This window comes from Natator depressus, chromosome 2 (genome assembly GCF_965152275.1).
Source record: "Natator depressus isolate rNatDep1 chromosome 2, rNatDep2.hap1, whole genome shotgun sequence".
Classification (NCBI taxonomy): domain Eukaryota; kingdom Metazoa; phylum Chordata; order Testudines; family Cheloniidae; genus Natator; species Natator depressus.
This window is the reverse complement of record NC_134235.1, coordinates 48,450,323-48,464,247: the sequence shown is the minus strand read 5'-3', so window position 1 is coordinate 48,464,247 and position 13,925 is coordinate 48,450,323. Positions and strand designations below refer to the sequence as shown.

The 13,925-nt window shown below is 38.9% G+C and overlaps 1 protein-coding gene across 14 annotated transcripts in view; it reads left to right on the top strand.

Moving 5' to 3' along the window:
- The window catches only part of RALYL (RALY RNA binding protein like), a 581,991-nt gene that overhangs the window by 488,604 nt on the left and 79,462 nt on the right, over nt 1–13,925 (top strand). For all 14 annotated transcript variants that reach the window (XM_074944165.1, XM_074944175.1, XM_074944176.1 and 11 more), the window contains one exon: nt 11,950–11,982. In XM_074944165.1, the coding sequence (XP_074800266.1) occupies nt 11,950–11,982 (33 nt within the window). The remainder of the gene's footprint in view (nt 1–11,949; nt 11,983–13,925) is intronic.

The window sequence follows — 13,925 nt, the reverse complement described above, 5'->3', positions numbered from 1 at the left end:
ACCCTGCAAACTGGGGTGCCTCCCATGCTTTGCTGCCGTAGCTCTTACCTGGGCTGCTCACAAATAGTCTTTCAGTATGCAGTTCACACCCTGAGTGTCTTTGTATAGCTGCAGCCTGCCAGCTACACATCATTCACACTCTGGCTTCCACCAGCCTTGGTTACACTTGCAGGGTGACCCCAAGACACTCTCAGTCCCAAATTTTCCCCCAAAATGTGTGTTCTTCACTCTCCAGTTCTCTCCTGGACAATCCAGATATGTTAGTGGATCAATATACAACAGCTGGCTACCCTAAATGGTGTTAGCCACACAGTATAGTTTAGCCACAACACTGGATTGGTTTTGATTAAAGAATACAAGTTTATTTAACTACAAAGAGAAAGATTTTAAGTGAGTACAAGTATAAGGCATTAAAGTTAGAAATAGTTACAAGAGAAATAAAGAGAAAACGTTTTCTGGTCCTAAATTTAGCAACTAGATGTGTTTCAAGATAAAATTCTTACTACATGCTCCCAGCGACAGGGCTGACCAAATTTCAGGCCAGGATCACTCCCAAAGTCAAATGGGCTGGTTTCCTTTGTCATCTTAGCTGAAAGAGCGAGACGTCAATGGGGGTGTTTTTGCCCCTCACTTTATAGTCCAGTCCCCTTTTGGAACTGCATTTTCCTGAAGGTTACCCCCTAGATCAGTGGTTCTCAACCAGGGTACATGTACCCCTTGGGTACTGTGACAAAGTTCCTCCTCTACCTTGGTGGGTCTTGCGCTTATTGGCGGATTTGCTCGCCTTGGAACTTCACGGCAGCCCTCAGTTTGGCCGTTTTCGTGAACCCACAGTCCAGGTCAACTCCTACTGTGTCTGACCAGGAGTTGGGAGGTTTGGGGGGAACCCGGGCCCACCCTCTACTCCGGGTTCCAGCCCAGGGCCCTGTGGAATGCAGCTGTCTAACAGTAGCTCCTGTAACAGCTGCATGACAGCTACAACTCCCTGGGCTACTTCCCCATGGCCTCCTCCCAACACCTTCCTTATCCTCACCATAGGATCTTCCTCCCGGTGTCTGATAATGCTTGTACTCCTCAGTCCTCCAACAGTCCGCGTTCTATTCTCAGCTCCTAGCGCCTCTTGCTCCCAGCTCCTTACACGCGCACCACAGACCGAAGTGAGCTCCTTTTTTAAACCCAGGTGCCCTGATTAGCCAGCCTTAATTGATTATAGCAGCTTCTTGATTGACTCTATATACTATTATACACTGAAATGTAAGTACAATATTTATATTCCAATCAATTTATTTTATAATTTATATGGTAAAAATGAGAAAGTTAGCAATTTTTCAGTAATGGTGTGCTGTGACACGTTTGTATTTTTAGGTCTGATTTTGTAAGCAAGTAGTTTTTAAGTGAGGTGAAACTTGGCGGTATGCAAGACAAATCAGACTCCTGCAAGGAGTACAGTAGTCTAGAAAGGCTGAGAGCCACTGCCCTAGATAAAGTTCATTCCCGCTCTGAGGGTGGAGTCATGGAGTCTCATGGTGAAAGAGCTTTCATGCTATTGTTTGCTAAGATGCAGATCTCTCTGTTTCCACCCCCCTCCCTTGCCAAAGAATGGCCATTTGATAGGTTATTGTCCATCATCTGTGATGACACCTGGCTAGAGTTGTCAGCTTGTCCTTTGCCTTTGAGAAACTAGTTTACCCAGATTTGTCTAGTCAACATATTTCAGACCTAATTTCAATTAATGTTTATATCTTTACATATAATGTTGCTACACACATTTCACCATGATATTATTGACTAGTAGTTATTAGTTTTCAAATGATATCTCACAAGGCACATTTTGTAGAAAGATTATTACAACAGTGTGTAGGGGTTCATTCGATCACAAAAGGACACACAATCCATTGTTTAATAACATACTACAGTCCAACTAAAATTCAGATTATTGATAACACACTTGGTTCAGCTAAAGTTCAGAGTAAAACAGGGTAGATAAGTATAGGCCTACGAGGGCAAAGACATTCATTTCTCCAGAGTAAAACCCTCTTTAACGTTAGAGTTTAGCCAGCATCTCTGGCTAACACGGAAAAGACTCAGGGATGTCTGTTCAAGAAATCATGAGAGGTTAATATAAAAAGAATCATAAAAGATTAATATTTACTAACAGATGTAAGAAATGGATTCATAAAGATGAGTGATGTGGTTATAGGGCTTCTGGGAAATGAACAGTTTAAAAATATCTACTGGTGTCAAAATGTGTGTATTATTTAATCCAGTCCTACAAAGTGAGATTATTCAAGGGCATAGCATGAAAACATGAATCATATTTTGACAGTGCAGCATGTCACCAGTTATTTTATTGGTACTGTCTGTCACAGTTGCTGAGGTAACTATACCTTCTGACCCCTTCATGGCCTGCTTGAGGGCACCCCATTTAGGCTTCAGGCCTCTAGCCATCACCTTTCTAGGGGCAGGATCCTGAAATCCTCTCCCTGCAGAACAGGAATTTAGGCCACAGATGCCTGTAATTCAGGGGTGGGCGAGCTTTTTGGCCTGAGGGCCACATCAGGAAATAGAAATTGTATAGCGGGCCATGAATGCTCACAAAATTGGGGTTTCGGAGGGGGCTCTGGTTGGGGGTGCGAGTTCTGGGTTGGGGCTGGGGATGAGGAGTCTGGGGTGCAGGAGGGTGCTCCGTGCTGGGATCAAGGGGTTCAGAGGGTGGGAGGGGGAACAGGGCTGGGGCAGGGGGTTGGGCATGGGGAGCCTCAAGGGCGCAGGCTCAGAGCGGCGCTTACCTCAAGCGGCTCCCGGAAGCAGTGGCATGTCCCTTCTCCAGCTCCTACGCGTGGGGCGGCCCCTGTCCCATGCTCCAGCTGGAGCACCACAGCGGGGCCGAGCCACGTGGTGTGGCCTCCGACCCAACTCCCTGGCTGGAGTGGGGCCGAGACGCATGCTGCGGCCCCGACCCGGTGCCCCAGTGGGACCTCACGGGCCGGCTTAAAACAGCTCCCAGGCCAGATATGGCCCGCGGACCATAGTTTGCCCACCCCTGCTGTAATTCATTGTGTTTATCTCAGCAGGTTTTACTTTAGTTCAGCAGAGGCAGTCCTGTTCTCTCAGGAGCAATGACAAGGTTAACTAGTGACCAACCAGCTCACATGACGCAATATACCACTTATTCAGAACAAAAGCATTACAGAGAAAGCATGTCTTGAAAACAATCAATAGCTCATACATGTGTCTAGCTTACCAGGAGTGACCCATCTTCCACGTGGAACCTTGGCAGGTTCTCAAGTACTGAAGGCCCTATCCATAAAGTCTAACTCTCTTGGTAATAGTTCCATGAGAGTTTTCAGATCAGGGGAGAGTGATCTCTCTCCAGACATCACAACGGTCAGTATATACAATTTTCAATTCTTTATTTGCTGGGCCTTTTCAGTCAGACCAAAACAGTATATGCCATTTCCTCCAGGTTATGAGACTTCTCCATACTTGTTAGTTGCCTTGGGATTTGCAATGATTACCCTCCAGTGATTTTAGTTCCAGCAGGAAATCCTGTATCCCCTAAAACCCCACTGAATCAGGAATACAGCGACTAACCCATAAGGATACATATACAATTTATAAAATGGATAAAAAATATTCCATGGATCCATAACACCTGTCACAGTGTCACTGAGGGAAAGGAAGATTAACCCTCTACCCTGGGGAATCTCAAAAGGTATGTAGGCATTAACCTTCATCAATCCGTGACTATAAACAGGCATGCAACAAAGTAGTACTGATCGTTTGCATTAGCTCAGTTACCACTATTTTCTTCAGCCTACTCTGATGAACTCATTCCAAAAATTTTTAGACAAGTGCTTGTTGACTTTGTTATACTCTGATTCAGTGTAGGAGGTGGTCAATTGATGTCCACTTTCTTCAAAAAATGATTGAAGTAGTCAAGAGACAGAATCCTAAGAAAGATGGCTGAGTATATTTATTCCCACACTGTTACTGTTGATGGGAAGCAATTTTTTTGCAGGATTTAGCAACTATTAGCAGACAAGATAAGCAGATTTAAAATGATAGCAGTGGTATGGGGTTGCCTTTTTTCTCCTCTAGAGTTTGCTTCCTTTCACTAGAAGAATGAGAACACTGAAATGAGCAAATTTTCTATTTACAGAAAGGTGATTGGAATTGAAGTTGAGGGTGTCATCTTCTGAAAGAAAAGAATGCCCTTAGAGTTAATTAATGTGTTTTGTAATAGAGCTTGGGACATGTTTTGTGGTGGGTGGAGCAGAATATTATACATTTGTGGTATGCAGAGCAAATTCAGTTTAGGCTCTTTGTGTCTCCCCAGTCACACGGACTTTATTAATACTCCTTTCTGTCAGTTTAGAGTGGATGGCTGGCAATCCTCCTTCAGCCATGCCCATGCAACCAGACCATCACCCATAAAATCTGAGCTTGCCTTCCCTGAGTGTAGAGCTGTTTTTCTCTGAGGCACTTGTCAATCCTCATCTTCGTCAAATAGAATCCAGCTCCCAGTGCAGGTTGTCTTAAATAAAAGCAAATGTTACTGATAATGTATAGGTATATAAAGGAAATAACATTAAAGTCCAGGTACAAAATATTCTCCCCTAGTCTAATAGTACAGAAAGCTAGGTAACTCTTGAGCATAAGTTATGTTTTGTTCTACTTACCCAAAAATGTTACATTGTTAAATGAACTTTATATGACCCAGATCTTTTTTGTTTTTAGCCTTTCTACATGCCAAATATTCAGGTCACACCTTTAGTGAAGTGGGGGCAAGGAGAGGCAAGGGTTAGCTAATCCCCTTCTTCCTTTATAGAAAATGCCTTCCTTTTGTTATACCAAAAGCCCATCCTTCTATCCAACAAGAACAACGAGTAATGGTCTGAAGTTGCAGTGAGGGAGGGAGGTTTTGGTTGGATATTAGGAAAAAAAATTTCACTAGGAGGGTGGTGAAGTACTGGAATGGGTTACCTAGGGAGGTGGTAGAATCTCCTTCCTTAGAGGTTTTTAAGGTCAGGCTTGACAAAGCCCTGGCTGGGATGATTCAGTTGGGGATTGGTCCTGCTTTGAGCAGGGGGTTGGACTAGATAACCTCCTGAGGTCCCTTCCAACCTGATATTCTATGATTCTATGATTAAGAAGCAGCTGTAGGCCTGATTTGCCCTGCCCTGCCATACCTGCAAATAGATGTTTACCAACATTTAGTGATTAAAAACGTAATCCTTCCAAACCTACATATATTCAGCAAAGGCAAACATATATATTTAGCATACACAGGGCTACTTTTATCCAATGTTTAATTCTCATTTGGAGAAGGAGGAGTTGCATTAAGGGGTGGTATTTGGGGGTTGGAGTGTTTTGGTTTCTGTTTTCTTTCGCGTTTTAGAGAAGCTGTTTGGCTTACTTTAGTTTGCGTTAGTATTTGTATTTTCAATATACGGCAAAGGTGCTTTTTTATGTTTGATTCGTGTAAATTCAAATAAAATATTTGTTCTATTATGCTAATGGGGAAAAGAATATTATGCTTCATTTCTTTGTTGTTTTAAAACAGCTGTCACCATCTTAAATTTCACCCTAATGGCACAAAGCACAGAGAAAAATTAACAGAGATGAAATGCTGCACTTATTTAATGCTTCAAGAGTTTTACCCATAGCACTAAGGGAAAGATTTTAAAATTATTTAACATGTTGGTAAAAAATATTGTGACTGCCAAACATTCCGTGTACCCCCTTCATCTTCATCCTGAAAACTTAAATAGCCATACTAGATCACACCTTGAATGCAGTTAGTCCAGTATTCTGCTTATGGTACAGACCAGTAGTTAATGCTTCAAGGAATATGAAAATACTCTGTAATACAAATTGCAAACATTATAATGCTGTTTATGGGAACCACAGGAGAACGTAAAACCTTCCAGAATAGGGCTGGTCAGGAATTTTTCAGTTAAGTTTTTATCAGAAAATGCTGATTTGTCAAAAATAAAATTTTTTGAAGAAAAACATCAGATTTCACAAAACTTTCATTATGAAGATTTCTCAGGTCCAGGATCCAGTAACCATGAATGGTGCACTAATTCAAAAAATATTCTGAATGGTCATTTGAGTAGTAACTAGAGCTGGTCAAAAATTGAAATTTCCATTTTTTGGGAAATATTGACTTTTTGAAATTTTTTTTGTTCCAAATAGAAATAAGGTGAAAGAAAAAAAATACTGTTTTCAAAATGTCCCATGAAACTGAATTCCTGAAAAAAATCCATTTCAGAAAATTTTCTTTTTGGAAAATTTCAGAATTTCAGTTTAGAATTTTAGTTTTTTAGTTTGAAATTTAATTTCTGTTTTTAAAATCTTTTTATATTATTTTATATGATGGCATGTCACTACTAGTAGTGCAATATCCACATGAAATAATGTAAAATAATAAAAATAGTCTAAAAATGAAAATCCCCCAAATAAAATAAAATTCAAATTGAAATGATTACCTGTTCTGTTCATCCCCTTTGGGGCACCTGGCATTGGCCACTCTCAGAAGACAGGATACTGGGCTTAGATGGACCTTTGGTCTGACCCAATATGGCCATTCTTATGTTCTTATGAAAATTTTCCAAAACAAAAATATTTTTGCTTCAAAAAATCTTTTGGCCTTGGAAATTTTAATCAAAGTCATTATGTTTTTCTAAATGTGTTGATTTTTACAAAAATTGCATTAAAAAAAAAAAGTTTAGATGAAAAATTTCCAGCCTGCGCTTGTGGTAACTTGTCCTTGTCCATCAACCATCAACTTAAAGGATCATCGATGAGCAAACAACAATAGTTGCAAAGCTCAATTTTCTGTGATTTAACATCTATTTTTGTTAAATCTCTGCTTCTAAAACAGACAGGATGCACAAGGACGGATCTGCTTGACACGTAAATAAGTCAACCAAATCAATCAAGAAATATACCATAAAACTACACAGCCAATCCATGAAGTGACTGAAGTTCAAAATGCTTTTTGACTAGCAAAACTTTCTGACATTAATAGCATATAAAATTGAACTGATAGATTCCTATCAGAGGAATTAACTGTTCAAATCCTCCAGATCACAGTACTGTTGCAGTTGCCCTAAAGCAAAAGGAAGAGGAGGAGGAAGAACTAAGTTTAAACCCTATATTGCGTATCACAGACCTAAGAGCCATTTGCCTGGTTTTGCATATCAACAGCCACCCTATATCAGCAAGTGACATACATTTTTAGCCTTCTCTTGGCCAATTTGCATATCATTATTTGCAAAGTCAGGGTCCTGGTTGGAACATGATGTAAGTGTAAGTATGCTCCACTGAATGATGTATTTTAGAGTATCCTCTATGGTTTTGGAAGAAGCTCTTGTATAGTTTTATGTTCTCTTTGGTGCTATACTACTTCCTGTATTGCTAGATGTTCTATAGAAGTACCATGAAAAGGCTTTCAGAAGCCTTTTCGCCACCTCAAGGACATAACAGACTCTACTAAAGCAGCAGAAAGCTATGCATGCCAACTGCAATGTGGCTGCTGGCGCTAGGTATAATGGAATCAGTATTTTCAGGCTGTAAATCCAGACAAGCTGACATCAACAATAGAGTCAAACTCCATTTCCTGAGACAGTACACCTTAAAGGGGCCTTATTTTCAGAAAGTGCTGAGTTACCTACCCTCTGAAATTTGTTCTCAAGTTTGACGTACAAAATCGGGAGTCATTTTTGGAAATCTTGGTCTTAGTTTCTGAACTTTGCTTTGTTTGGTCCAGAGTAGACTGTTTTGTCACACTTGAGGTAGCAGAATAAGGTAGCAAACAGAAATACAACATGAGTGGTTTTTGTCCACACCTTAGCTATGAATGATGAATCATCAGCACTAAGCATATATTGATTCCAAATGAGTTATCTTAGAGGACCACTTAGCTGAATTCTGTTTGCCTATCTACAACAATGATGTTGTCAATGATGTATCCAAATTTCCTGTAAATAGATTTTGGGAAGGAGAGAGGGGATGGTTTAGCCTGAAATGAAATTGATTTATGTATGTTGAGTTGTGTCCCAGATATAAAAAGGCATCTTGCCTGTAATCTTAACTAGAACAATTATGCTAAGGTTAAAGGTTTAGAGTTTACCTCAGGTTTTTCCAGTCTCCTATATGTGATTTGTTGACATATTGCAGAGATAGTTGTTGTAGAGACTGTTGACATGTATTGCATTATTCTAGTTTTTATAGTACAATGTGTATGATTTTTTTTTAGAAACTTTGGAAAAGTAGTACATCTACTGCATGACAAAGGTATCATTGGATGCACATGGTATCAAGTTAGTTGTGCCAATAGGCCAACTGAAAATAGGCCAAGAATCATGCAATGTGTTTAAAAAAGTGTATATGTGCTATTGAGATTCCCTTTCATTAGACATTTTTCCCCCATGAGCACTGCAGGTTATGGGCGATAAAAACATTGCAAATCAGAAAGGTTCTAGCACCCAGATTTTAGAGATAGCAACAAATCATAGGTTATAAAATATATCATTTCATTGTGTCATTACTGTTACTGCATTATTTTTAAAATATTATTGTATTTATGTATTTATTTATTTCAGTATTCCTGCTTTCTTTTAGGGTTTGATCCTTTTTTTTCTTCTTAAGAGCAAACATTCCTCTTCTAATAGTTTGTCTGCTGAAGAAATATCTCAACTTCTTCTGCAGCAACCCAGGATTACCTTTTAGGATGTGTCACTCTTAGCTATACAAAATACTTCAAAACTCTGAGGAATTTTGGGTTCTGAGTCGCTGGGAAGGAAGTAATAATTGATAACATGGATAGATAAATACTGCCACTAAAGGAGATGTAGTATATTCTTTTACATTGAATTGCAGTTTTAGAGCCTTTATATTAATTTGTATGCACTGAATTACCTGTTAAAATAAAAGGCCAATGGATGATTGTATTCCCTTATTACCTGGAACACTTGAACTAATTTAAAATAATGCTGCATATTATCTAAAAGCATTTAGTCAAATATATAGAGGGGGGTCAAACTTAGGCCAGCACAGTTAAAGCAAATGGAATTCCATCTTGAGAATGAATTTCAAATAGATTTTTAATTGCAGTATTTTATCCAGAGAACATTACCTCAAACATTTCCTTTGTGTATTATACCCACCAGATTATGTCCTTCATCAGAACATTGATGTCCCAGAGCTCTCCTCATGACAAAATTGTTGCTGTAAGACTGCACAAAAACACAGATGTGCTTTCAGTTCTCTTTCATCTTTACTGTTATGAAGAAAATATCAGAGGCCAAATCTTATGAGATTCTTATGAGGGCTGGATCACCCCCTTGCGTGGAAAAACCCACTGGAGGGATGATAAGGGAAAAGGAAACTCTGTAAGGATCATCACAGAGTTTCTACCTGTTTTATTCATAATGGGAACAGGACTTGCACCTTACAGATGGAGCCACAGGGCACACCCCCAAAATATGGATCCTCTGGGAGGAAGCCACGGCCATCTATATGGAGGCCTCCACTGACCATCCTGCTTCCTGTCAGCTTGGCATAGAACTTGACAGGCACTAGTGACTGTCCAGGGAGTTCTGCAGTAAAGCTAATGCAGTCTTACACTGTAGTATCTTTCCTGGGGTATGATATATATCCACTCACAAATACATCAACACAGGAACACCCAGTCCCTTGAAAAGGGCAGACGCTGCCGTGGAGACAGATGACTCTATTCTTAAGTGCTAGAGAGGAGGGAGAAACATGCACAGAAAATACATTGTGGTGGGTTTCTGACATCTACGCAACCCTTACTTAAAACACATGTGTGAAAGTTGCATTAAAAACTCAGGTTTCAGTCCCAGGAAACTATATTTCAAGTATATTGCATCCAACAGTCAAGAGCAAGACAGGTGCTTAAGCATTCCCACCAGTAATCTTAGAAACCTCTTCCTGATAATTAAATGCTTTGCAAAAGTTGATGAACATTATTAAAAGTAAACGTAATACTTGAAGTTGACTGTCTTTAGAATGTGCTAAGATGAATACATGTTTGAAAACAAACTTCTGGCTAGATTATTATAAACGTTTGTACTAAACCTAATTTTGTTTTGACTAAATCTTTACTATATCATGTACCTAATAAAACTGTGGAGTGGGGAGAAAGTAGATTTTGAGAAATACATTATTTTGTAGTATTTTTGTTTAGTGTGGTTGGATTTTTGTGGGGTTTTGTAGTAGTTAAGGTGTTCAATTCCAGAGACATGCCGCCATTTCTTTTTGGCTATCATCATTATTAAAAAGACGCTGACAAATGTTTTATAGAGTTTGTTTTGCTTTTTTATCTTTTATTCCTTGTAGTACTCTCTTTCAAATGAAATTCACACTTGTACAGAGGGCCTACATGTACTCTATATACCACTTATATATCACCTAAGTTCTCAAAATAGGTCTGTAGAGTTTTTCTTTTAACCCCTCTTCACAAGGCCCTTCACTCACGTTCACACCCAGTTAATGTTATGGACACCAAAACTATCATGACACATCTGCCAGAAGTGCCTGAGCTAAAAGGGTGATGACATTCTACAAAATGGATGATATGTGGCATAACAAGGCAAGGGAGATAGCATGTGTGACAGGTTGGATCACAGAAACCCCCTTGGGGCTGCCACCTGATGTGCCATGACTACTTCCGCCCCTGCTTTCCCTGCCCTCCCAGCTGGGGACTTATGGGGTATGATATACATCCACTCACAAAACCAGACCAGTGCCCTGCCTGGTTTGAGCCAGACCCACCAGCCTGCTCCAAACCCAGACCCAGATCTGAACCACGTCCCCTAACAGCTGTAGGCTTAAACTGAAAGCAGCTTAAGAAGTGTTCCTGTCTTTAACACTCAGATGCCCAACTCCCAATGGGGTCCAAACCCCAAATAAATCTGTTTTACCTTGTATAAAACTTATACAGGGTAAACTCATAAATTGTTCGCCCTCTATAACGCTGATAGAGAGGTATGCACCGCTGTTTGCTCCCCACCCCCACCCCCGGTATTAATACATACTCTGGGTTAATTAATAAGTAAAAAGTGATTTTATTAAATACATAAAGTAGGATTTAAGTGGTTCCAGGTAGTAACAGACAGAACAAAGTGAATTACCAAGCAAAATAAAATAAAACACGCAAGTCTATGTCTAAGAAAACGGAATACAGATAAAACCTCACCCTCAGAGGAATTCCAATAAGCTTCCTTTTACAGACTAGTCTCCTTCTAGTCTGGGTCCAGCAATTACTCACACCCCCTGTAGTTACTGTCCTTTGTTCCAGTTTCTTTCAGGTATCCTTGGGGGCGGAGAGGCTATCTCTTGAGCCAGCTGAAGACAAAATGGAGGGGTCTCCCACGGGCTTAAATAGACTTTCTCTTGTGGGTGGAGACCCCCTCCTCTCTCCTATGCAAAGTCTAGCTCCAAGATGAGGTTTTGGAGTCACAAGGGCAACTCACATGTCCATGCAAGACTCAGTTTTTAATAGTAAAGTATCTTCCTGAACTGGAGCATAGGAGAAAAAGAATTCACATGGAAGTAGGCAGCATGGAGGGGGAACATATGAGTGGGATGAAAATGCTCCTGTTACACTGCTTATCAAGTCAAGTGGCCTTCCTGTGAAATGCACCCTGAAGTGGGTTTAGTTTGGCTCAGGCCTCTGGTTTGCTGCTTTGTAAACATTCTGCCAGTTGAAGTCATTGGGAGTCTTGTAACTAACTGATTTCAATGGGAGTTGGATCACAACCTTGATGCTCTGCTAATGCTGCCAGATTGTGCATTATCACCATATAAAGTGCAATAGATCCATTAGAGCCTTTTAAGTCCATAATTTAAATGCTATACAATATAATATGTGTATATATATATATATTTTTAAAATATCTGTTATTTACTTAACAGACTTGATTCAAAGGAACCTTTCCTGTCTGTTGGGTGAGTATGTTTATATATGTATATATATCTATATATTTTTAACCATTATACAATATTGTTGACCCCATTAGACCAATCAAATATAAAATGTTGAAATGTTAAATTCTCTCATTTAAACAGTTATTCATTACTATACCTAAGGTTGGAAAGCATAGATTTTAGTCAATAAATGTCAGCAGTCATTGATTTCTCCTTCCACCCAAACATGACAAAAAATGTTTTGTCTTTGCTGATTAACTGAAATGAACAGAGGAGATTTTACATATATGTTAGATGATGCTCTTGTAGACAACTGTTGCATTAGTTGTCTTGATGTTGTTCTATCAGTTAATATGAATTTCATGTTACCAAATTTATTAATCTAGTCTGAATTTTGACAGTATTTTTAATACCATTAACATGCTGTTTTTAAAATGTCACTACTAGTGCAAAAATTAAGTTGATAAAACTGTTTGTAAATATTGCTGTTTTTCATTCAAATTTGTAAAATATAAAATCAGATCTTTTTCAAGCTTATGAACCATATGTATATTGGTATGTGTGTTAAAACAGTTATAAAACTTGTAACCTCACATGCACTGTCACCAATTTTCATACTTTGTTAATTCAAGCAATTCTTCATCTGTTTAAAACATTATTTTTAAATATGTTGTATTCTGGAAAACAGTATTCACTTGGTAAATGCACCTTTGTTTGTATATCATAAAGGTAAGTATTAGTATTGTATTTTTGAGTCACAGCTGCACTCTTCTTAGTCTGTCTTCCCTGTATCAGTATCACTTTTCTCTAAATCTTCTCTAACACACTGTTTTCTCTCTTTCTTCTTTCCACTTCACTCTCCTTGTTTTTTTCTATCCAATTCTGTCTTCTTGGTCTCTTCTCATTCCCTCATGCTTTCTCCTTGGTTCTCAGTCCTCAAAACTGTAGTATTGTATACTGCTAAGAATATAGACAACAGGCAAAGGGTCCTGATGCAAAGTAGTCAGGTAAGAGCTAATCTGAGCACATAAATGATCCGTAACTTCCAAACCATAGGAGTCCAGAAATGCTCCAGAACTGGTATATATATAAAATAAAAGCAAACCAGAGAAACATGTGAGTTGTGGAGTCAAAAATGTAGTGAAAATAGGGACCAGATTCCTCAAACATTTCTGTCCACAAATAACTGAACTCATATGAGTTGTCTCAATGATGAAAATAGGACTGTTGCATGAATAAAATTACACGCATCAACATATGCCAGATTATGCCTAATCTTTCTTCGTTTCTGCCATATGAAGTAACTAAGATTTGTTTGGTCGTATCTTGAATTAATTGCATACTTTTTTCTCTTTTTTTACTTTTGACGTATAATTTAATTTGTTTTTTTCCTTAGGCACTCAGAAACGTCTAAAGTGAATAAAATGCTTTTTTAAATTTGTTCTTGCTTTTGCACTAGAAATGACCAAATGAATTATTATTTCACCAATTTGTGTTGCTAATTCTCACAATTTTTCAATTACCATGATATTTGGTGTTTTTCTCAAAGCCCCAGCTTCTGAAATCAGGTGATTAGATGAAAATCTCTGTTTTCATTAAAAAAAAAGTAAGTTTATATCCCTTGTGGTTGTAGAAAAAAATTAAAACTTGGCATAGGTGTACTGTAGAGGCTCAAAAACCAGAAGGCAGATAAAGAAAAAATCTCATAATTAATCATTTATAATCACATGATTTGGGGGGACTGTCTCATGATTTTTGAATGTTTGGGGTTGACAATACTGCATTTGTTTTTAGCTACCGCTCTGTAGAGTCAATTTACCCCCAACACAGCATAACAACTCTGTGATTTAGCTGCTCAAACTAGCTGCTTCCCAGGAAGGATAATCTGAACAATGAAACCCAGGCTCTATGCAGAACTGTGCAGAGGTTTGTCTGGGGCACATCCTTGTTTTCCTCAGTTATAA